Consider the following 25467-nt stretch of genomic DNA (forward strand, 5'->3'; position numbering starts at 1 on the left):
AAGATCCTCAGTTACATGGCAGCTACTGTTTTGAAGTCTAGATTAGGTGACAGCCATCTCTCCCTTCCATCAAAGGACTGCGTGGATGCTGAGTGTTAGCTCTGTCCACTTTCCAAGAAAATATTCTTGCAAGGTTTTTAAAAAAAGGAGGTTTATTGACTTAATTTAAGAAAACAAGATTTTAGCTGAAAGATAGGGGAGAGAATATGTATTCCATCATGCTATGTATGTGACTCTTCCTCATCTTCCCGTTTGAGCTGCTCAATCAGCTGCTGTCGCTCAGCTGCTTGGCGCATCCGCATCATAACCAAGCTTTCATAATCCCGCTCCGAGACCACAGAATCCTAGGGAACAAATGACAGAACTGGACTTGTAAAGAACACCCTACACCACAGTTTCCAAACTCCCAGAAATCTCCACTTGTTATGAACTGTACAAACACACCACAGTGGCAGTAAGGATGGGTGCTGCACCTGGCATGGCGGCAGGTTAGAGATACCCAGCTGGTCAGGTTAGCAATGACATTTGTTACTATGTGATGGCTGTTTGGCCTACATAAAGTAGCCAATAGACAAGTGTCTGTATCAGAATGAAACACCCTCATTGGCTGTCTCAGCAGAGAGGACAGAGACAGAATGGGATCAGAAGACTGACTTACCCTCTAGCTCCTCCAGCTGGTCCCAAAAGGCTATGTGAAGGGTTGGTGGGGTCGCCCCTCGAAGCTTGCACTACCCCTAATCCTGCTACAGCTAAGAAGGGAATTCTCAAATACACTAAAACTCCATTTCCACTAAAACTCATTTCCATAAGCAAACAGTAAAATTAAATAATGTGCTTTGCTTGAGTAAATATAACTTTGTTCTCACACTGGCAGATTATCCTACGTTATTACAGAGGCACTGTCAACTTAATCTAGTCAGTGTTTACACTGTCCCCCTCAGTCCCCTTGTGTCAGTTTCTGTGATTTTACAATCCCTTTTTGTGTGTTCCTCTCTCTCTCTCTGTGTACAATCCATATGAACAACAGGGGAAAGTGACCATCCACAACGTATTGTCAAATGCACAAAATAGAAGTTGTTCTGAGCATTCAGTTCTAGAAACTCCAGTGTTTTAATGAGGCTAGAGAAAAATAATTCAGCAATAACTGATTTAAATTACTGGTGTTTTCTGGTATTTGTTGTTTTCTGTTCTTCACTCAAGTTTTTACCATTAAAGTTGATTTAATGTTCTTTCTCAAATCAACATCACAAGAGTGATCTGCAATAACTAAAGATGACCCTCCCTTGCTTTCTTTCTAAAACAGCCTTCCTCTCAAGAATGAAAAACTACTGATGTTTCAAATAGCATAACAATATACGCAAACTACATAAGCAATAAACTCACTCAGTACTGTTATATCTGATATCAGTTGTACCGTGTAATTAAAACACTGCAACAGTAAACAGTCAAATGTATATATTGTCAGGTACAAAACCACACTTGCTGTAAAATTAAACCTCTCTAAAGTGTACTCAAGTGATTGTACAAAAATAGCACCTTCTGACTCAGATCTGCTCCCACTTGTTTAGGAACCATTTGCTTTACCGACCAAATCAATGGTTAGGTCATACTGAGACCACTGCTTTCCATGCTGACCCATATTGTCTCATGGTTTCCTTGTACTATCTGTCCGTCTGTATCCACCTGTTGTCTCTTGTCTTATACTTAGATTGTAAGCTCTCTGTGGCAGGGACTGTCTTTCTGGTCTGTGTTTGTGCGGTACCCTAGCACAACGTGGTCAGCTCGTAGGCACTATGGTAATACAAATTAGTGTTAGCACCGAGGAGCCAATGTAGCTATGCTGCCTTGCCATGAGGCAAGTAGCAGAAAACAGCTACCTTGTCAGAGCCCAGCTGCTTTTTGTGGCAATGGTATTTGAAAAGTGGCAGTTATAGTACATGGTCCCATAACTTCAAGATTTCCCCAAAGTATAGCAATACTTTTAGACATTTGTCTTGTTTTCTTGAGACCTACAGGTAAAAAAAAGCCACCTTAACAAAATAACACTGAAAATCAATAAAAGTGTTCCACATTTCTGGGAACTAGTCATGTTCCATGCTGATTGAAACAGAACTCTGTGAATATGAAAGAGCAAGAAAAGCCATCTCTTAGAGCAAAAGGGGGTTCCTGCAGGAAAGTGGGGCAGGCGTGAATTCTCCATCAGACCCCAGGAAAGAGCTTCCTCTAGTGGAGAGATGGAATAGCTCAGAGGGATACAGAAGCACATGATTAACTGAACTCTCAAAGTGGGAAGATGGAAGAATCTTATGCTGTAACTGATATTTTAGCATCTATATTAACAAGCTTTTGATACCATGAGACACCAGCATGGATACAGGTAATAGCAGAGAAAGTCAGCACTCGTGCCAAATCAAATCTCAGTCTTCACGGATGAACTAGGTCCCTTCATTGCTAACCTGGAGCTCCTACCCAATGAACAGATCCCCACTGCCATCTGCCTGGGTTGGTTAATTAGCCAGCACGAGGCTCTTGCACGTGAGTCACCAACAGCAGAATGTATGCATCACCACCTGACACTTCAAGCTTTAAAATCCAAAGGAGAAAAGAACCGCCCCCTCCTTCCATCTGTGGATCTCACCAATACAGTGAGCCAGTCAGAAATCACTGTAGTTAGAGCTCTCCAGGGAGAATCCAAGTTTTCCCAAGCTGTGTCACAAAACAAGAAGTCATGTTGATGAATCTCCTGAAATCAGTTTAAGTGCCCCTCAGGAATCTTGCCTTCTCCTCAGGCAGAGCGTGGGCTGATGCTTCGCTACTCTCCACACACCTACTTCCTGAAATCTTGGCAATTACCAATAGTGCAAAACCCAGTTTCTGACGTGGCTGACTCAGCAAGGGCTTGGCAAAACAAACACATATGCACAAGGAATCAGAGCCTGGGAAGCAGTGACAAGAGACAGATGACGAGAGGTGGAAGAGAGCAGAAGAGAAAGAGGCACTGTAGGATTTACGGGCTGTTTCCAAACCAGCAGAATCTTGCCTTGAGCTGCTGATCGCGACACACAAGTACATTGTCTACGGTGGTGGTCGTGGTTCTCATTACTGAATTCTGCTGTCTCCCCTCTGCCTGCAGAACTGAGCTGCTGCTCCACCACAGAGTAAGTCTTTATTCTAAAATCAATTTTCCTAATGTTTGCTCATTTCCTATGCAGTCTCTACTACTTGCCTCATTTAAAATTCCTCTAGGACTGTATTTCTTTTGTGTGCCTCAGTTTGACAGAGATAATGGCTCCCCTTCTACCTACTCAGTGAGGCTTTTGTGCTGTGCCCTTCACCATGAAGGTGCCTGGTTACCATGGTACCGACATGCTCTTCTGTTCTAGATGCTGGGTTAATCTGTTCTCATTGTGTCTACATGCCATTGCTGCTGTTCACCAATTCCTTTCTGCAGCATAAAGAGGCAGATACCTCAACCTTTTCTATACTGAAGAGGGAGATTCCCTCCTGTACAAAATGGGCGAAAGATCTGGTAGCTCCATTAACTCAGGGAGGTGGTAGGAATGAGTTTGCACTTCCTATGATACCAGCCTGTTTTCTCCCTTACAGGAGCTGTGGCTCTTTGTTGAACTCGAGACTGGAGTCCAGTGGCCTCCTACACAGCGCAGTGAACAACTCCCTTCCTTGTGCTGCCTAGCATGGATACTTGGCGGAGAGGATCCATTAAATCCACAACGTTCTTCAAGCGTCTTTCGTTCAGGAGGCATAAAAAGCTGGGTAATCAAGTCATTATTTTGAATCAGAACAGCCAGACACTTGAGAACAATGGACAGTACAAGAGGGAACCACTAAGAGACCTGAAGGATAAATCAGAGTACCTGTTATGTAAGAGTGAGCAAAATCTAGCTCAGGCACAGGCACCTCCTAAGCCACCCCGGCTGTATCTGGACAGTTCCAGCTGCCCCAACATAATTGACCACACAGAGTCTCACTCTACAGCCATCTCCTTTTCCAGTGTCACCCCTCAGTACCATAAGGGGACACAAACACACGGGACTAACTCCCACACGGTCCAGGCTACAGACTGTGGGACCTCTGAAACAGGCTCTGATCCCTTCCTTTCCTTCAAAGTGGACTTGGGGCTATCACTCCTTGAGGATGTTCTGCAGACTCTCAGGAAACAGAATCCAAGAGATTACGCAGCTTGAAAGTGTTTATCATTTAAGTTATTAAGTTAATTATCAGCATTAGTAGTTTCCTTAGCCCTCACAGGAGAAGAGGAAACACTGGAGTGTCCCTACCCTGGAGTGCCTGTCTCATCGTCCTGCCTTGCCCACCATAAGCTGTTCTTGTCCAGGCTCCCTTCCTATTGAGCTGTCAGTACACCAGTATGTGAGAGAGCCACATGCTGGAATCTAGTTTGATGCATTTCCATTCTCTACACTGGACAGGGAATTCCTCTCCACTGCTGACACTGTACCTCATCCTGATGAAAAAAAAAAGGCCACGTTTGGTAACAGAGACCTGTTACTTTTGGAACACCGCTGTGACTATAAAAGGCATGTGGAAAAAGGGGGGCACAGAAACAGGATTCCTGGGTAACTGGACAGTTTGGATGAGATGGCAGCTCCAATATCTCCAAGCCAGGTGGAGCAGAGACAATGGATATGATGATTCAGGATGTTCCTTTTCCAGTGGGTTTCTTTCCCCCTAACTCTGTTAGATGGGCAGTCCCATCTACCTTCTAACTGGAAAAAGGTAAGCAGCCGAAAAGGCTCACAATATAGCAACAGCGAATTCTCCAGCCTATTAGCAAGTGGAACAGCTTCTGTAGATATTGCTTCTTAGAGCATGCTCTGAATAATCTGCTGTAAATAAATATAGGTGAGAATAAATGTATCTGTCATTACAAGTCTGTCCTTGCCTCATTTCACTTGTACCAAGCCACAACAATAAAGATGCCAAGATCACAGCTCCCTTGATTTGTAAGGTAAACATTCACTGGGGTCCTGTCCTCCTTGGTCCCTCATCTTTTTACAACAACGGTGTTGTGGGCAGTGAGGTTACTGCTTGGCTCCAATCCCTTCTGCTCCTCCTAGTGGGAAAGGCTAGAACTGCAGCCGCTGGGACATGCTTCCACAAGCAGATACTGATCATCTAAGACACCGGGCACTACCACCACTAACGTTAAGGCTAAGAACACTTGGGGTCAGTCGCTGGCTTTACTAAAGTGATTCTGCACTAGTACTGTGGCAGCAATTCTTAGCAATTACTAGTTCTGGGTTAGAAAATGGTGTCATTTTTTCTCTAGGGGTTGCTAACCAGAGGCATCTGGTGCATTTAGCATTTGGGTGAACCATGTCAAAGAAGGTGCAGATGGCTCCTATCCCACTAGCTTCACATCAGACAAAGAAAGCAATATTAAGTCTTACTGCAATCTTAAAGAAGCTTAGAAAATGCCCAGGACAGTGCCAGAGAGAGAGCTGCTTTCAGCAACTGTAGGACAACATTGCTGGATCCCTGGCTAACACTAAAGGGGCAGTGCTGGTAAGAAGCTCCCAGAGAAGACCTTACTAGTACTGATAAGAGAGTGTTGTGAATAATTTGCATGGTGCTGGTGTACTCAACACTGTACAACAGCTGCAGTATGTCAGACAAAAGCTCGCTGCCCCTAGGAGGCTATAATTAGGGCCCTACGAAATTCACAGCCATGAAAAACACGTCACGGACTGTGAAATCTGGTCTGCCCCTGTGAAATTTGGTCTTTATGTGCTTTTACCCTATATTATACAGATTTCATGGGGGAGACCAGTGTTTCTCAAATTGGGGGTCCTGACCCAAAAGAGAGGTGTGTGTGTGTGTGGGGGGGTGTCACAAGGTTATTTTAAGGGGGTTGCAGTATTGCCACCCTTACTTCTGTGCTGCTTTCGGAGCTGGGTGGCCGGAGACTGGTGGCTGTTAGCCAGGCACCCAGCACTGAAGGCAGCACCCTGCCAGCAGCAGCACAGAAGTAAGGGTGGCAATACCAAACCATGCCACCCTTACTTCTGCGCTGCTGCCTTCAGAGCTGAGCAGCCAGAGAGTGGTGGCTTCTGACCGAGGGCACAGCTCTGCAGGCAGCAGCGCAGAAGTAAGGGTGGCAATACCATACCATGCCATCCTTACTCTGTGCTGCTGCTGGCGGTGGCTCTGCCTTCACAGCTGGGCTCCCAGCCAGCAGCCGCCGCTCTCCAGCTGCCCAGCTCTGAAGGCAGCGCTGCTGCCAGCAGCAGCGCAGAAGTAAAGGTACCAGTACCACAACCCCACCCCCAGACACACAACCCTTGTGACCCCTCCACAACTCTTTTTTGGGTCAGGACCCCAACATTTACACCATCATGAAATTTAAATAGCTGAAATCATGAAATTTACAATTTTTAAAAATCCTATGACTGTGAAATTGACCAAAATGGACTGTGAATTTGGTAGGGCTCTAATTATAGTCTACAGGAAAAAAAGCAGGTACAATAGTTAGTGCATTGTAGTCAGAACATTGTGGCTCTGTAGCAATTTGCAGAAGTAGAGCAGGGAGGGAGCTCAATTTACATGAAGTGGGAGGCTAATCTAGGCATGTGGGATGGCATGAAAAAAAGCATGAGGTATCCAAAGGGAGCAGAAGAGAAATGAGTGCAGACCAAAGGGATGGGATGAGGGCTGAGCTGAAGGATAGCTTAAAAGTAAGAACCTTGAACTTAATATAGAAGGGAAGCTAGAGAGGATACTAATGCATGAGGCAGAGGTGGTCAGAATAGTGGAAAGGGAAAGTCTCTTAGCAGCGCATTTTGGATGGACTGGAGAGGAGAGGAGAGTTGATGGCACAGAGGAATGCAGCCAAGACAAAAAGTTACGAGAGCAGGGATTCATATTTTGGCAGCAGGGATGAATTTTGGACATGTATGGAAAGTAGCAGCAGGATTTGGGGAAATCCTGGGTAAGAGGGGAGAAGGAAAGAAAAGAATAAAAGAGGATCCCACAATTCTGAGCCTGGGGAACAGGAGGATTGGGAGGTTACTATCATCGGAATGGTAGATGTTACTTGTAACAGCAGTGGTAATTACTACTGTCAGGCAGAGTGTAACTTTCCAGCTGATGATGTTCCTTTCAGTTGTAGGTCATAAATCCTCACCATTCTAACACGTGACTGGCAGCCCCACCAGATCAGAGGGCCTCTGTTCAATAGCAATGACTCTCCCACCTCCGTCCAGCAGGAATACCATTGACTGCTTTGGCCTGCCCTCCCTCTCTGCTCAGCCACACTAATGACTCATAGCAGGCAGAAGCTAACAATCTTTTACCATGGAAACGAGCCAAGACAAACCCAGACACAAGCCAGGGCTCTCACACGCAAACTGCACAAATCCATCACCAAGTTCCAATTGCATTAGTGACCCCTTAGGTATGAACAGAGCCCAGGGAAATGCTTTTTAGTTTTTTTATCATTTTGCTTTATTTTGGGGGAATTTCATTTTATTTCATTGTGTTGTGGGAGGCCCTGGAGGTGGGTGGGTCAGTTCCTAGCCTAGGGAGTCAGAGGCCCTGGGGAGAGATTGGGTCCTACTCCTGGGGGGCAGCTTTGGAGGCCCAGGGGTGAGAGACCCTGGGGAGAGGTTGGGTCCTGACCCTGGGGGGGTGGGTTTGGAGGCCCAAGGGTGGGGGTGTCAGGTCCTGCCCCCAGGGGGTGGCTCTGGAGGCCCTGAGGTGATCAGAAGATCTGGGGGGAGGTCGGGTCATGCCCCAGGGGTGGGGGGAGTTGCATAACCCACCTTATGCACTCTATGCAGCAGCAGTTCCTGTCCCATGCGGCTGGGCCCACCTCCCTGTCCTGGGTGTTGCAACCTGGTGCATGGCATTGCAGTGCCGCTCAGGTTTGGCCCAGGTTATAATGCCACTCACTCATATTTGATCTGGCCACCCCCATCATGATGGAGGGGTGGCTGGGCCAAACCAGAGCAGCACTGCAACTCCATGCACCGTGTTGCAATGCCTGGAGTGGGGAGATGGGCCTGGCCCTGTGGGACAGGAGCCACCGCTGCGTGGTAAGGTTTTCATTTTATGGGGGGTTTTGTTTGTTTATTTCATGTTAATTCACATTTGCGAAAAATACAGGGCTCTAGGTCTGAATGGGCTCCTCTTCTGCCCTTAAAAAGGGACACTGAAGTTCACTAGGCTGAATTCGGATTTGTCCATCCCCTGACCACCCTAAAGACTCTGCAGTGTCTGTGGAACTCAAGTCAGCTCTATACTGCACGTGTAGATCCAATTAGCTCTGCTCCCTGCTGCTTCTAGGGTGAGAGCGTTTGCAACCATAATCATTTGAGCCTGCAGTCAGATTGGAGAGCCACTCTTCACAGGTGTATGCACTGAATGGAAACACCCAGCCCCAAAACCTGGGATGGTGGCCAGGCAACTCCTCTTGCAACATGCCACTGAGTGAAGAGTCAGGAAAATAAAAGTAGGAACATCACACAGCCTTTGAAGCAGCTAAAAATATCCAGCTATTCCATATGCACAGCACCTAGTTTCTAAACACCCACTGAAACAGGATCGAGAGCACACGCAGAGCGTGAGGCAGGATCATTCTTTTGGCAATGACTGCTCTTCAAGGTTTGGCTTTGACCTTTGAGTGAGGAGGTGGGTCCGGGAAGTTTAAGGACTATGCTGTGAATTGAAAGAGCAGAGTACTTCGCCCTCATATAGCACTGTTCATCTTAAGATCTGAGAGTGCTTCACAAAGGTGGATATAATCCCTATTTTTCAGAGGCAGAAATATAACTCAGAGAGGTTAAGCGACTCATCGAGGTCACACAACAAATCGGTGACAGAGTCAAGTCTTCCTATTGTATCAAGTTTGGAATATTGCTATCAGAGTGTGACAACAAGCCTGGGGGATTATTTGGTGAAGAAACCAGGATGTAGCTAAGATTTAACGATGATCTTCTGTGTGTCTCATTTTATATCAGACATTTTGCTGTATTATGACAGTTCTCCAATGTGCCTGCTAAGCAACTGATTTGCATTAACAATATGGGGGGCGGGGGGAAGAGGCTACTTCCAAAGGAGTAGTAGGGAAAGGCATCACCCCTACTTTGAACCCTGTTTATCAGTATCAGACATGGAGGTGCTGCTCTCCTTTCCCTTCCTCATCCTTAATATACATCTGCTCCTGCTCATAGTTTCACCAGCACACAACCCAAGCATTTCCCCTGACTGACCCAACTTCCCCTTAAGTGAGCTTTGAAGGAATTCCAGTTCACACCCTGTCACCAGCAATCCACCAAAGGATCTCCAGCATCAGGGAAAATGTATATTAATATCAATTAGAATAAATCCATGGGAGGAGTTTACAGAGCCTTAGAGCTGAGCAGAGAATTTCTCTGTTTCTCAGTTGAAGGAGAAAGACTGAGAGGAGGTTTAAATGATCCAAGTAGCCTGTGTCTCATTTTGCTTTTCCGGATGGTAGAGCTGCTTCTGAAAAGGCCACTGGATCAGTGTAAAATATCAAAAGCTGAACAGGAAGGCAGGCGTCTAGCGAGGAGCCTCTCAGTAAACTCTCCTGGGAAGGAACATATCTTACCATGTGTATTAGGCATAGTATCAGTTTGGGTTGCTATACAAGTGATTTTTTAATAACAAAGGGCCTGTGTTCTCCTTACCTGAGCAGCTCTAGGCTGGCTAGTGCTATCAGGGAACTTCGTGCTGGGATTGTTCTGTGGCTGGCCTTCTAACCAGGAGATCTTTAGAGGATTATTTATCAAACCAACTTCATTCTTCACTGCCATCTCCTATCAATGAGAACATTCTCCCATCATCATCTTCATTTCAAATCCCCCCCCCCCCCCCCTCCAGCTCACTCTTTAAACTGGCATGTAAGATTTCCCACTCTTAATCCAAAATCCAGGCCAAATAGGGCACAAAACTTCAGGATTCACTTCCAGCCATTGCAGGTGAAGAATACCGTTTTATGAAGCCCACACTGGTATCAAACAAAGAAAGGACTTACCCCTCTCAGTGCATTTGCTATAAGGAGCATGAATAACTTGGTTTGGTATAAGGAGTAAAAGAGTTGGAGCAAGATCCTCAACTTGCGTTAACGTGTCAGAGCTCAGTTAAAGTTAATGGAGCTATGGCAATTTACGCTAGCTGAGGATCTGGCCCTAGAATTCTGTTCCCATACAGACCAGTCTCTGGTTACATTTCTCTTCACTGCCTTGATTACAAGTAAATACACAAGTGTCACCATCCTCACTATCACCAGTATCATTCATTACCAGTCGGTTGCAGTCTTCCTCTGCAACATCAGTCAACATTCCCTCGTCCACCTCCAGACTTCCCAACAAAGTAAACCCTGAGGTCTTCTGCTAAACTTACAGCAGCTTTAACTGTAGCAAACTCCACAACTGCACTCCCAGTCTTCTTACTTGAGATCACCAAGTTCAGCACTTCACCATACTGTCAGAATCAATGAGAAGAGACAAGTCAAATATAGAACCAGACAAGAAGCAAAATATATCCCAGTGAAACATGGAAATGTTGGCCATGGGAGAAAGCGACAGCTGATCCAGTGCCAGCACAGAATGATGGAGGAGCTCTAGCTGTGAGGGGAAAGGGGGCAGGATGAGATCACAGCTGCTCCTCTCTCATCAAAAGTCCCTCCAAGGAATGATATAGGAGTGTCAGCTCTGCAGTAGCTAATAGTTACTGTCACTGCTCCCAGCAGGAGTCACTATAGGAACACTGTCTGCCTGAGAACTAACAGCTACTTACAAAACTGCCTCTCCCATGAAGACTCAGGGGAAAATATATGCCTTAATAAATCAGATCACAGGTCCATCTAGTCCAGCATACCATCCCAACAGCAGGTGGTATTTAACGCTTTAAGTGAAGGGGAAAGTCCACCATAATGCACACAGCCTGCCTAATCTTTATAGGGGTTATTAAACGAGCTTCTATTCTGAGGGAAGAGTTCACAGCTACTCTACTTCCAACAAGAGTCATTGTAGGGAATGGGACAGTTCATGGTTGATGAATCCATGATGGCCACCTTTAAAATTGGCATGAGGGAGTGAGAAAGCTATACAATGAAGAATAAGAGCCACTTTGGTTTATATGTAGCTCCACCACAATTCTCCGCCCTTTCTTACAGCATCAAGGTTGGGGGATATCAAGTGGTAGGAAAGAGCATCTCAGAACAGGACCTTCTGCAGGATTTGCAGGAGAACTTCTTTTGAGTATCCCCCTTTTGTTTCATCATCCTTCTTGCATTTCCATCTTAGCTAGAAAAAAAAAAAGCTGCAAGTTAGTTTTGTCCACTTCAACTCACATAGCTGTGCTGAAGATGGCTCTTGCCAGCTACAAAATAACACAAGTCTGACATTTACAGTTACATCTGCAACACTGCCAAGACAGTGATTTTAATAGCACCATGGGCAGACAGACTAACGAGAACAAGTTATACAGAGGCACAGGGATAAACAGTCCTCAGTGGAATGAAAAAAACATTGTAAAGCACCTGAAAGTAAATAAATGAATGAATGTATCAAGGTAATAACCAGATGTTCCCAGTGTTTTAGGCACACACATCTGAATTCCAAGATTAGGGCAACTGGTTTTCAGATCAGACTACAGGGGAGAAAAAAGAGGGGAAGGGGTATTTTAAGGCGGGGGTGGAGAGCTTCAATAAGCATTGAGCGTGATGGACAGAGGAGTTTCAGCTTTCTCCTAGACTGGACGTGCTCTGAGACTGGGTGCAAGGAGAGATGCGCCTTCTGGAAGTGAGTGCCAACCAGTTACCAGTGCTGAAAAGAAGCCAGTCTTCTCATAGAGTCTGATTTTTAGGGATGTCTTACTTTGAGTTTGGGAGTTCCTTTGCCTTCTACTCCATTCCCATCTTGTTTGCCTAGGAGGAGAAAGAAGAGAAAGTGAAAGCCCAAGGGGAAAAAGCAAGGATAAACAGTAACACCACACAGTTTGTTAGTGCATACGTACAAGGCAATGGCAATTCTGCCTTCTGGATTTCTTCCCCACTAAAGTTTCCCACTGTTGCTGACTATGGTTCAGTACCTTAGCATAGACAAGATGCCGGTGGCTGCCAGTGTTTTTGCTACCCTGTTGTCTAGGCTTGCCCTGATCAAAGTGAGACAACAACATAGTAAAACTGAAGGTGGCGTGAGAAACCTGTCCACTCTTGCTCCTAGCAGCAGAGCTGCACTGGTAGTAACAACAGTGAGAAATGTCAAGGAAAACAAAATAAGGCTAGTGTAGACTGCAAAATTAATCCTGTATGCCAGTCTGTGCTGTCAAGGGATTATTATACTTTGCCCTTCCATTGCATCTTCTATCCACGGATCTCATAGAGCTCCACAAGCATTCCTTAAATTAATCCTCAACATCCTCAATTCATCATCTGTAAAATGGGAATAGCAAAGTACAAGGAGATTAAATGACTTGCCTATGGTCACACTTGAAGTCAGTGGCAGACCCCAGATGAGACATCAGATCTCCTGACTTACAGTTCTATTCTTTATCCACAAGATTCCCCTTTCTTAAGAAGTTAAGAAGAGATATTGATTTAGCCACTGTTGCCTCTGCCAGAGTGGAAGAGATACGAAGCAAGGGACAGAGCAATTTTAAACAAGGAATGCTTTAACTTTTTTCCAGAAGCAGAGCAGTATTATCTCAAGAATGGGAATATATTTTGAGTCCAGGTAGGTAACAGAGTATTAAAGAACCAAGGGAAGAATCTGCATGCAGAGATGTGTGTGGGGTGGAAGGTTGGGAGTGCAAGTGAAAGAGTCTGGGACAAAGCTCAGTTACAAGTGTCTGAGGGGAACTGGCTATAGGACCTGAGGTGCCGTGAGAATTTAGGGGCTGACAACCCTAAATATGTTAACTTTCTTTTCTCAGATAGCAACACAGGAAGAGGGAAAGGAGTTTAGGAGTTGTGTGTCACAGAGCTCCAGACTATGCAGAGACAGAACTTCCACATGTTGAGCCTTCGTAAGTGATAGATACCAAATCACTTTCAGTGGGGCATGGGGGAGGAAATGCAGAATTAGTGACCCTCGGGAAAGCCAGAATTGCTCTCTATCAGCATTTAAATCATGTGGGGCCAGCAAGCATAAACTGAATACATCTGACTGTGACAGTCATTCATATCCTTCTAGCTCTACTGTGGAGAGTCCCTTTGGGGATGTCCAGGCTCTAAGCTTCAGAAGGAGATTATCCATATTCCCAGAAAAGGGAAGGAGTGGGATGAGTGCAGGAAAGGTTTGAATGATCTTGTTTCCATCATCCAGTGCACTGATTCACCACCCTCCTTCCTGTGGGAAGGATTTCAGCAGGAATATAAGCACTGCCTGCCTCCAGCAGCAAGCCACGGACATGGGTGTGTAGGAAGAGGCCAAGATGACGGAGTACAGCCATACTGACTGTGGCACCCTGGCACCCCAATATTCACCACTGTCATGTATTAGGATATGTTTTGTACAAAATATGCCTTGTGAGGTATCATTCTAAAAGTCTTGATCTGCTAGACAGTAATAGCTCGTTGGATTGTATGTGCTACCGTCGTATGTGAAGTTAGGCTATGCATGTGTTACTGAAACATGTTGTGAGGTTGAAAGCACCCACAAGCAGCCTTTCAGGTACAACAGTAAAAAGCTCAAACAATGTTAATGGTTTATTGAGGCAATGCACAGAAGCGCAAGGATTACCTCAGGAACTGTGTACAATAGAAACATCTCAGAGATAGCACTACACAATGGGAACTGTTTAACCCAGGTCACAGCACAAGAGCTTTCCAGCAAGTGGGAAGAAGATATAAAAGGGGGAAAATGACATTATGGGGGGACCTCACTCTCCCTACAACACCACCCCTGGAAACACCTGAGGAATAAAGATTGAACGGGGGGAAGCGATGGTCCCAGGCTAGAGGGATTTCTAGCCTGTGTATGAAAAGCTGGGAAACCCAAGCTGCAAAGCCAAGGCACCTTGTGCCTTAAGAATCTGCCAGCCTGTTGATCATTCAGGGTGAGAAATTGCTAATTCATATCCTACCTATCTAGCATGTTAAACTCAGTTTGTGGTTTTGTTTATTTACTAGGTGATCTGTTTGATATCACTTACAATCACTTAAAATCTATCCTTTTGTAGTTAAACTTATTTTATGTTTTAATCCAAACCAGTGTGCATTTGACTAAGGTGTCTGGGGAAAATCTCAGCTTGGTTACCACAAGTGTGCATGGTCCTCTTCACATTGAGGGAGAGGCGGACCGGGTGTTAAACCCATATAATGGCCAGATTTGATTAGGGCAGGATGGTACTGCTCTGGGGTCCTAGGCAGTGTTCCCTCTAATTTTTTCCATCCATGTGCGGAATGAATTTTGTTATATGCACCATAGTGAGGTAATGTGCGGATGTGCACCACCAGTAGAAACAAAAAACCTAGATATAATATGTATTTTTAAAAAGTTACCATAGGGATTACTCCAGCCAGGAGAGGTTAAGCATTTTAGAACTCACGACTCAAAGAATTAAATTTAACCATAAGAGAGAAATAAAAATTATGAAATGCGTAGACCAGTCAAAAAACTAAAACAACACACTTCAAAAGAAGTGTCAAGTAACAACAACAAAAGTATGTGTTGGGAGGTGAGTGTGTCAGAGAGAGAGAGAGTGTGTGTGTGTGTGTGTGTCAGGGGAGAGAGAGAGAGAGAGTTTGTGTGTGTGCATGCGTGCGCCTCTGAGAGAGAGAGAGAGAGAGAGAGAGACAGACAGACAGAGAGAGAGACAGAGACAGAGAGACTGTGTGTCTGTGTGAGAGTGAGAGACGGAGACATGCACTGGCCCCTTTAAGTACGCTGCCCTTTTAAGTAGGTCGGCACTCAGCAGTCTGAAGCCTGCTTGTTCAGACACAGCAACAACTGCCAGCAAGCTCCCTCCATCCTGAGCCCTGTCGTGTCCCCCCACTTGGTCTGTGAAGATGGGGTATGGGGTGGGGAGAGAGGGACACCCTGACATCAGCGCCCTCCCTACTCCCCTCGGCTCTGCACAGCAAGCAGGAGGCTCCCAGGAGCAGCTGGCCAGGGACTCCAAGGCAGAGGGAAGATGATAGCCTGCTGGGCGGCCGTGCAGCTTAGAGGAAATTAGGTCCTAGGCTGGGAGGCTGGTGGTTAGATAGCCTGCATGTGACTGCAGCTGGGTGTGTCCCTACCTGTGTGAATGGTGGTGAAAGTGCAAGCTTGGAGGACTTTGCAACAGCACAGTGCGAGAGGAAACCCTGGCTGGTGGGTCAGAGGACTCAGTGGTACCCCAGTTCCAGGTGGCACCCCGGGGAGGAACCTGTCACACTGGCCATCTCCCTATTCAGTGTGGTACCCACGTAAGTTAGCTCATGAAAGATTTGGGACTCTGTAAACTTGTAGTTTCGATGAAGGCTCCAATCTCATCTGCCCTTACCTTGGACTCGTTGCTCTCTCTCAAGTCGGATCTGGTCCTGCATGAGTTTCTGCTGCTCTTCTAGCTGCCGGGAGCCCTCTTCCCGCAGGCGTATTATCTACAATGGAGGCAGGAGAGAACAAATACCAGAATTATGTTACCAAGAAAGTCTGCTAATTGGTATGTAATCAACAGCAATCCCATCATATTTGCATCCATTTAACCCTCTCACCATTAAGTAGAAGATGGAAAGGGACAGAAAGAAAGGAGGAAAGTTTAAAAAGAACTCTCTGCCACCTCCTCCCCCCTCCCCCCCCAAAAAAACACCACGAGTAGGGCTCTACAAATTTCACGGCCACGAAAAACGTGGCACAGATCATGAAATAAGCCCTTCCTGTGAAATCCAATCTCTCCTGTGCTGTTGGGAGTCCCCAGCCCGGAGCTCCTAGTCCTGGCTAGGCTGGAGGGACAGGACTTGTCCTTCCCCTGTATGGCTGCTCTCAGTGGCGAGATCAGACCCACCTCCAGAGGCAGCGCAGAAGTGAGGGTGGTACAGCAGCCCTGGAGCTGGGCTGGGGAGCCTGCCCCCCGCGAGTCCTGCCATGGATCATGGCATCCACCCCCTGTGGCTCCTGCCAGAGCTTCCACCCCTGCAGCTTCTGCCAAGGCTCAGGGTGCCCATTTTTCCAGGGGTGGGGGGCAAATTGGCTGGAGCCCTGGGCATTGGCTGGGACTAGCAGCTAAGAGCCCCTGGCTGGGACGCTCCCAGCAGCACTGGAGAGATTGGACCCACCACCTTTGGGAACCTCCTCCAGCTGCAGGAAGCTCCGGGACTGCTGCCCAACCGCAGAGTTTCCTGCAGCCAGGGGAGGTACTCGGAGGTGGGTCTGATCTCCCCTCTAGAGGGGCCGTGCAGGGGAAGAACAAGTCTTGTTCCCCGCTAGCTGGCCAGGACTAGCAGCTAGGAGCTCCTGGCTGGGGCGATCCCAGCAGCAAAGGGAGATCAGACTCACCTCCAAGAGCCTCCTCCGGCTGCAGGAAGCTCTGTGGCTGCTGCCTTCAGAGCCCAGCTTCCCCCACGATTCCCTTTTGGGTCAGGACCCCCCAGGGTTACAACCTCATGAAATTTCAGATATAAACATCTGAAATCATGAAACTGACCAATTTTAAAATCCTCTGGCTGTGAAATTGACCAAAATGGATCATGAATTTGGTAGTGACTGAACCATGAGGCTGGGATTATTCCACAGGAACCATTTATTCCAAAAGGCTGATGAACTGCTATGGTTCACAGGAATTTGTTGGGTCTCAGCTCACCACCATGGCTACATGTTAAAAGGTTTTCAACCACTTTCCTGCCTGAAAATAACATGACATGCAAATCTTTATTACCTCTTGTTCTAGTGTCCTAGTTATTCGGATCTCTTCCTCTTCGCTCACATGAGCTTGGGCTTCTCGTTCTCGGGCTTCAAGGTCTGCAAAAACCCAAAACCCCACTTATTGCCATTACTGTCTACAAAGCCAGGCTGCATGACACCAGAAACTAGAGATCTCTTCCCCAGACCTGGCTGCTCCTATGGTTCCTTCCCTCAGTTCTCTGCCTGATGGCCTCTCCTGCCTCCCTTATATTTGGGTGGAGCGCTGAGCCAGCTGTAATGCTTTCCTCAGCAGGATCAGCCTCTGCTAACAGCATGGTGGGGTTCACACAACCACTGTTTCATAAAGAATGATGTAAGAAAGTTCAGCCATTATGGATGGACAGAAGTTTAACTCAGAGAATTATACAGGTGGAAGAAATAAGCACCACAGCACCTCAAATGTTTCCCTCAGGGCAAAAGGGAATGAACTTGATTGCCATACCAAGCTTTACTTTCTTTCTTCTCTCATCAAGTTTTTGAGTCCTTTCTGCTGCCTGCTTCTTGGCTTTTCTCACTTTGTCATATGCCGCCTATGAAAGAAACAACACAATATGAACCAATACAAAATAAAGAGGGAAAATACGGGGTTTATGAACAGAGCAGAGATTAGTTATCGATACATATTGAAATTGGAGGTGAAGAGTTTTCTAGCCATTGCTGGTGGCATTCATAAAAACACAAGATGGTTACAAACCATTTTGAAATTATGACAACACAAGAGCCTCAAGATGCAGCCCGGAAGGGTCTGGAGGCATGCAGTCCAGGAGCTACTGCAAAGGGTTTTTGAGACAAAGTTTGACCCATCTTCAGTGGTAGGAAGTGTGTTTTGGATTCATGGGCCAGCCATGAGTGGCCACTGATACTACTGGTGAGGAAGGTCATTTTCTGAATGGTGCAGAATAATAATCTGTTGGTGAGAGAGATCAGGTTTGCCTTAAAGTGAAGTTTAAAATAAAAAAATATTTTCTAGGAAACTCTTTAGATGCAGAACGTGTAGCTTGACTTTAACTGATCAGACATTGTCTTCCTATTCGAGGCAGAATTCTATACTCATTGTAATAAATAATAGTAATTCAGCATTTCTATAGCGCTTTAGGGCCAGATCCTCAGCTGGTGTAAACTAGCACAGGTTCACTGAGGCCAATGGAGCTATTGCTGCTTTACACTAGTTGAGTATCTGGCCCATTGATCTTCACAACACTGCTGTGTGATAGGCAAGGCCCTGATCCTGCACAGATTTATGTACATGCTTAACTTGACGCATTGAGAGTAGTGGGACCATTCACAGTGCATAGAGTTAGGTATGTAGGTAAGTACAGTATTATCTTTATTTTAAATACTGGCGGAAAAGCTGATGGTGTTTTACTTCATGAATATTTGGGTTTTCTACGTGGAATTCCTCTTGCTCTTACTTCCACACACACACTTTAAAAATGGAAGATAAGTTCTTGGAATCAAGAATACCACCATTCAAGGGAGAATAAATTAAAATTTTGGCCAGTCGTTCATAGAGATTTATTTATTGTTTTAAAACCTTATCTTCTGGTATTTTGATAAGCCTTTTCTGGTTATCTTAACTAGACACAGTTATTGGCTTGTGGTCAACTTTTTGTTTTAATTCTCACTTTACATTTCTGGATTATTTACAGGGCTTCAGTTGGTAGCCTGTGGAGTTGTTTTAATAAAAGAACAGACATCAGTTGCATTAATTGGGGTCCCTGTTTATAAGTTTATCTCCCCCACCCATTTCAGATATGCTACCTGTGGCACAAACTTTGAACAAGAGATCTCACATGTATTGAAAGTTTTACTTTGTATTAGTAAATATTACTCAGAATAAAAGCAACCTGATCTTACTTCTGTCAGACATTCTTGTCTTTATAAATTGAGCAAGATACTTGCTGTTTTTTTAAACATGACATCACATAAAATTAAGGGGTCCACATGCTTATTTATTTTTTACAGGCCTGATCTGATTTCAGAGCGTATTGTTGGTGCTCAAGAGGAGTTGCAGTACTCAGTCTCTCTCCAAACCAGGCCCTAACTTTTTTTTTTTTTTTTTTAACTTGGAACATGTCCCAATTCAATATGCTGGTAAACACAGTCTCAGCCAAGGTCTCTAACTCAGCCATTCCCACAGTGTATCAGGTGGGACCGAGAATGTCTTTCTAGGTTCTTATACAGTGCCTATCTCCATCTGAGTTCACAAAGCCTAGAGATACACATTAGAACATGTAAATCTCTTACAGAAAAGATCCATAAAATGTAACCATACTGATGCCCCCAGGCTCAATGGGAGTGGAGGGTGGGGAATGGGAAAGAAAGGAAGGCAGCTTTCACTACTTTAGCATACTTCCTTCTCCACTTATATAAGTGTATTGGCAGATACAGGTAACACACACTGCCACCATGTCCAAGGGATGGTCATCCTTACCCTTGCCGCTGCATCTGTTAGCACTGCTAAGGCCTGCGACAGCTGGTGGAAGAGTTCCTCTGGGGATTAGAAAGGAAAGAGGGGTAAAACACAAAAAACCAAGCAAGCTGCTCACAGAGTCTCTGGATACATATCAGAGGAAGTAATTCCCTTATGGAAGATACCTATAGAATTCTAGAGAGAAGAATAACATTTCTACAGTATTTGTAAGCCAGCCTATAGCCCACGGCTCTGGAAGTCACTCACAAAACTATGCTATATTATCTAAGCTTTCATTTAAATAGAAAAAAAAAAATGGTTTCTGGACCTTCGGGTTCTGAAGGAAATCTTGAAAATGTGAATCAAATGTAACCAATGCAGTAAAGCGTTCCTGAGCCTGCAGATAACAGGACTGTTTTTTCAGGCTAAGCATGAACTCTCCCTTTCATCTCAGTGGGCTATTAATTCTGAAACCTTCAGATGACAATTGAAATGTCAATAACGTTAACTGTTTCACTGCTAATCATTTTAGGATTCACCTCAGATGCTTATCCCACAATCCCCAACTGTCTTCCATGCCTCCTGAAGTGCCATAAGGACCAGCTTCCCTCTGAAAGCTGCTACAGTGCATTTATATGTGATCAGTATACAAATCTATGGCATATCAAACTGACAAACATGAGGACACCATACAATAAACTGAACTTAATATCAAAATGAACATCAGTGGCTCCACCATATCGATGGTATTATTCATTTTCATATTTAATTCATTAACATGTACATTAACCAGCTGCAGAATTGAAGGACCTTGTCCATAATTTAGGTCCATTTCACTTCACAGTGTATGGAGACTTGCTTATAGCAGAGATATTATTTTCTCACAATGGGCACTACCAATATATAAATAAATAATGATATACAAGTTTTATATTAAAGGCTAGAGACTCTTAGAACTGTAGATTAGAAGTGTGATCTGGCAGCCAGTGGGATATAATGGCCAAAGGTGGAGGATTCACTCTGAGAGTTACCATTAAGGGGAAGATTTTCAAAGGCAGAAATAGGAGTTAAGCACCCAACTGCCATTTGTGCCTAGGTGAATCTGCCCCATAATCCAGTATCTGTGCATTTAGCCTTATAACTCAGTTACCTAGTAGTGATGAATGTGTCTCAGGGCTTGTCTACACGGTGGAGTAATGTGTGCTTACGGAGATGTGATTTCTAAAGAGCATGAACGTGCCTGCAGGTGCATACTAAAGTGTCTTTTACTACCACCTTAACACACGCTAGGGAACCTTTCATGCACACCAGCAGGGTCTACATGGACCAATTAATGCATGTGTTAATGCACTTTAGAAATCACACCCCCTGTAAGTGCTCATTAGCTCACTGTGTAGACAAGACCTCAGACAGAGATATGTGCACACACTGCGTAACACAGGCACTTCCATAATGACTTGCAAAAACAGAGCTGTGCAACAGTAGACAAACATAGCCACTCCCAGGTGTCCATGAAGCTGGAACTGACAGGGAAAACGTGCTTGTTTCTACACAGACTGATCTTACCTGCTCTGGGATTGTCTGGGTTCTTATCCGGATGGCAAGTCAGGGCCTTCTGCCTGTATGCTTTCTTAACCTGTAAGAATCAGAACAGAGATTCACCAACGAGTGCAGCTCTCCAGACACAATGAGAGGCCTTCAGGACAAAAACATCACATAGGAAACACAAAAAATGTACGACTGAATATTTAAGGAGAGTGTTTGTAAAAAATGACTTAAAGTTAGGCACCAGTACACACTGGCAAGACTGGAAGTGCCACAGGCAACCTAGCAAATAAAGAAAGACTAGGACACTGATGGCACCACTGGCAGCTGGCTAGATAAATTAAACTATCCTGCTGTAACTGCAGGAGGCTGTTTAAAGCTCAACTCCCAACTTTTCTACAGTGGTCGCGCCTTATAATCAAATTGCACTGCAACAAGAAAACATTCCAGCCAAGTAGATCAGCAACCACATTCACTCAATTTGACTTTTTTTTAAAGCCAGAGGTTTCACTCCTAGATACAGCATGTTGCAGTAATAAACTCTTAAAGTCACAAATGAGTAGATCACTACAGCCAAGGCCAACTTTAATATAAGGAGGCACAATCTTCAGCAAGTCAGAAGTAGAAGGGGTGTTCTCTGCAGATGTAATTACTTGGAATGGAGGTTGTACAGCACACTGCACAAGTGGTATTGGCAGGGAGAGGAAATTTTGACCAAAGACCATATAATTTTAGTAACAGTCTCAGAGATCCATGTTAGTTTTAGGGTTTGGTTTTTTTTCCAGCTATGGATATGCTGCTACAGAGATCATGTACATACAGTATTTCTTACCCTTCAAAGAGAAGTCAACAAAAATTTTACAAGCCACTGAATAGGATTTTAACATCTGAGTTCTCTCTATCACAGGAAATCTCCATATGCAAGTATAAAATCAAGAAGAGTGACTTCCATCCAACTGCCAAGGAATCACTTTATAAATTGGCTGGAGGGAACCTGTGGTATTCAGACACCACCTGGTGGACGTATATAAGTAACAGTAAAGGCAACCAGAGCTAAAACATAACAAACCTAAATCATGCACCTCCGTAAATGAGACTCCACTAAAAATAAAGTGAAGTCTTCTCAAGGCACACATCATCCACAACATAGATAACTGTCAGAGGAACTCTCCAATGTGATGACATCAGTTAGGGCTTCCGAACAACTGACCCAGGGAAAAATAATTCCCCCCTCAGTCACAGTTTATGGTGATGCCTGGCTGGCTCCACTGTACAAAGATTGCCCAGTTCTCTGGGATGCTTCAAATACTTTACATAAAGACATTGCTCTCCAGGTGGCTCGTGTCACCTGCAGATTTGCCACATTTCTGTGCTGCACCTTCAATACTATCACATTTTCAACTGGTAATACAAACTGGCAAGTCAAATGGTTAGTTTATGCCAAACTGGTAAATATAAGCCTTGATCCATGCAGGTTGTCTCTTGTGCCTGCATGATAGCACAGATGATCCAATAATGCTACCTGCATGGATCCAATGGCAAGCCCAGAGTCTCAGAAAACAGCTTCCATCAAAAGAATATGATGGAAGTTTTCAGGGTATTAACATCTGCCCTTCACACAAATCCTTAAGATCTCTGTTTCCCCATTGCAGGGAACTGAGAATTACAGTGAATTTGGGAGAAATCACAAATACATTATCAGTTTCAAATAATAGATTGGGAATGAATTCCCTGTGGAAATCCTGAGCTGTTAATGATATAGGTTAGATAAGATAAGCATATATGAAAAAAATAAAGCAGAGTATTCCACAAACCTTTGCAGAATATTATTTCTAGGAACATCTTAATAGATTTCCTTCTTAAAGATTTTACCTCCCCCACTTAATAAATATGAAAGCATCAATGATATCCATTAAGTTTCCTTTACACATTCCTCATAAATAATCTACTGACTGCACAAGGAAATCACATGATATAAAAACAGGACCTCACCATTAAGTTAAATAAATATAATTCAAAACTATTTCAAAGGTGTTCATATCCTTCCTTTCAATAAAATTGAAATTCATGACCATAGTCAGCCCTGGAGAAGTTGGGTGCAACTCCACTGAAGAAAATGGAGCTCTGCCTCCTTATCTTGGTGCTAAATTTTGCTTCTATCTAATTAAAAGGACCCTTTCAACTAAACATCATACTTTATCTAAAACTTTACCTACTGATGTTAGTGTAACTGAAAATTAGAGGAAAAAAGTTATTTCTTGTTAAGTTTAATTTTGTTCAATTGACAACACTTGGTATTTAGTCAATTTCATTGTTCCTCTTCTATAAACTGTCAGTTTCCCCCATTGTTTGTGTGGGTCTGTAAAACAATAAAGGGGAAAAAACAGGGCGGGGGGAAAAAAAGGGGGAAATGTAACTGCAAAACCACAGAGGTTTAAGGTTTAAACAGAGGTTTAAACCATGCAGATTTAGTACCAGAAACTACTTTTAACTCTTTTTTTAAACAGACTAAATTTCAAGTTGACAGTATCCATTTAAAGCACTGCAAATAAATATAATGGATGTATCCCAGCTCCACTGAAGTCAATAGGAATTCTGCCATTAACTTCAATGGGGCCAGGATTTCACCCCACATATTTAAGATAAGAAGCCAGAAAATATAGTACAGTGACTATAGCAGAGATGGTGATCAGTGAACTAGCAAATATTGTCGTCCTATCAAATACCAGCAACATGACTAAGAATCACAATGCAACAGTATAATAAACAATTGCCATACTAGGTATTAATAGTAGTATCCCATGCAAAACAAGCAAGATTACTCCACATAATTAACAATCTGCTAACTACCCCATAAACAATTCTTAAAAATGTAACTTTAAAACTCAAGGAATCAATGCATTACATAGTGTTCCAAATTAGAGCTCTACACCAGGCCTAGTCTGTATATTCTTTTCTCTCACCCTTTCCTCACTCCACCCCACCCCCCAAAAAATTCAAGGTTTCCTTCCCCCATTCCCTGTGTGTGTGTTGTCCATTTAGACTGCAAGTTCTTCAGGGCAGTGATCTGTTTTAGTCTATCTGTAAAGTACCTAGCAAATTTGGGCCCCTTTCTACATAAATAATAAACCACGGTACTAACTAGGCTTCATCGGGGGAAATGCAATCATCATGTGGCACCATGTTTCAAGAGAGGCAAATGAAGAGTTCACAGGTGAATAATGAAGATTATAAAAAATCTGGAATATAACAGAATAATGTTCACTCTAGAGAAAGGAGCAAAGAAAGGCATAGCAACTGCCTACAAATAGGTAAAGAAATGTTGTATGACAGGTTCCTGTTATTTTCATTGAGCAGTGAGGACACAAGAAGGAATACTGGGCTAAACTGGGAAATAAAGAAGTTACACAATCATCAGCAAGGATTTAAGGCAGCTCTAATCTACGCCAGGTGCCGGGCAGGCCCCCAGACAGCCCCAGAATGCAAAGGTACCAGAAAGCAGTCCTTGTCCCTTCTCTGAACTGAGCAGCTTATGTGGAATGCCAAATTGGGCCCAAATGTATCTACTGAGTTTAACTCTTGTGAGTCTGACTAGATACAGTAGGTTTCTTTTGTTTTAATCCTATTTCTTTCTCTATTCTTAATCTTTGTTTTAGAACATTTTAGTCATAGACGGTTGAAACAAATGTTAAGGATGTGATCCAGTAACTAAGTCAGCCCACTGACATCTTGTGAGAGGGAGAAAATGGCATCTATCTTGGAGCACTGGGATGAATGTCATGACATTAGAACCAAGTGATGTGGCTTTGCTGAATGAGTGCTATCCAGATACAGCTGTGATTGGAACAGACACATGGAAAGCCAGTGGCCCATGATGAGTAACAGCAGGTATTGTGAACAGAAGCTTACAAACATCCATGAGATTTTAGTGGACATCGTAAAGAGAATTATGACAAGCTAGATGTTTTAATAAGGTTTTTGAAACAAGTTACATGCATCACATCTGCCTTCTCTTTGCCCTTCCGATCACCTTGTCACCATCTGCACAAGAGCTTTCTCATCAGTAGCTGTTGCCATATGGCACACCACGGTACCTCTCTGCCTCAAGATCTCATCTCAAAACACCTTCCCCAGTCCCATACTGTGACCTCTTCAACATCAGCAGAGGCAGAGAAAAATTTGTTTCCTACCCATGTTATTTAACCCGTTAAGGTGCTCTAGGGTTTAGCTTCCCACACACAACATGTGACTAACATCTCTGGTCAGTGTTTATGGTGGCAATGAACACGAGTCGCTGCAGAGGTTGCCACTTTTCTACCGCTGTCCCCCACACATGCTTTCACATACTGGGGGCAGGGAGAGCGCCCAGGGCTGGCAGCACACAGCCGCCATCACCGTGGTGTCAGACCCCGGGGCCGCCACGCGCTGCAGGGAGCGTCCGCCAGCTGGGCGGGGGAGCCCGGCGCCCTATGACCCCCCCCGGTCAGGCCCTGACCTCCTTGTCCGAAGCCTTCTCCCCGACCCCCAGCAGGGCGTAGAGGTCCAGCTGCAACAGCTCCTTATCGACCGCCATCTCCGCTACACCCCCACAGCCCGGGGCCTCTGGCCGCCCGGTTCCCC

The 25467-nt window shown here is 44.6% G+C and overlaps 2 protein-coding genes across 2 annotated transcripts; one reads left to right on the forward strand and one right to left on the reverse strand.

Moving 5' to 3' along the window:
- Positions 1 to 143: 143 nt before the first annotated feature.
- On the reverse strand, positions 144 to 25462 carry DNAJC17 (DnaJ heat shock protein family (Hsp40) member C17). The gene is made up of 11 exons (XM_065402972.1): positions 25343 to 25462; positions 20869 to 20938; positions 19324 to 19382; positions 17332 to 17419; positions 16864 to 16946; positions 15493 to 15589; positions 11883 to 11932; positions 11232 to 11309; positions 10405 to 10485; positions 9690 to 9818; positions 144 to 344 (listed from the first exon to the last, which is right to left on the reverse strand). Exons 1-11 carry the CDS (start codon positions 25418 to 25420, stop codon positions 222 to 224), a joined length of 936 nt encoding a protein of 311 aa, XP_065259044.1. The 5' UTR covers positions 25421 to 25462; the 3' UTR covers positions 144 to 221.
- C4H15orf62 (chromosome 4 C15orf62 homolog) lies at positions 3696 to 4205 on the forward strand. Its single transcript, XM_065402974.1, has one exon. It carries the CDS (start codon positions 3696 to 3698, stop codon positions 4203 to 4205), a length of 510 nt encoding a protein of 169 aa, XP_065259046.1.
- Positions 25463 to 25467: the final 5 nt, after the last annotated feature.

The sequence above is a fragment of the Emys orbicularis genome, chromosome 4 (assembly GCF_028017835.1).
Source record: "Emys orbicularis isolate rEmyOrb1 chromosome 4, rEmyOrb1.hap1, whole genome shotgun sequence".
In the NCBI taxonomy this organism is placed as follows: Eukaryota; Metazoa; Chordata; order Testudines; family Emydidae; genus Emys; species Emys orbicularis.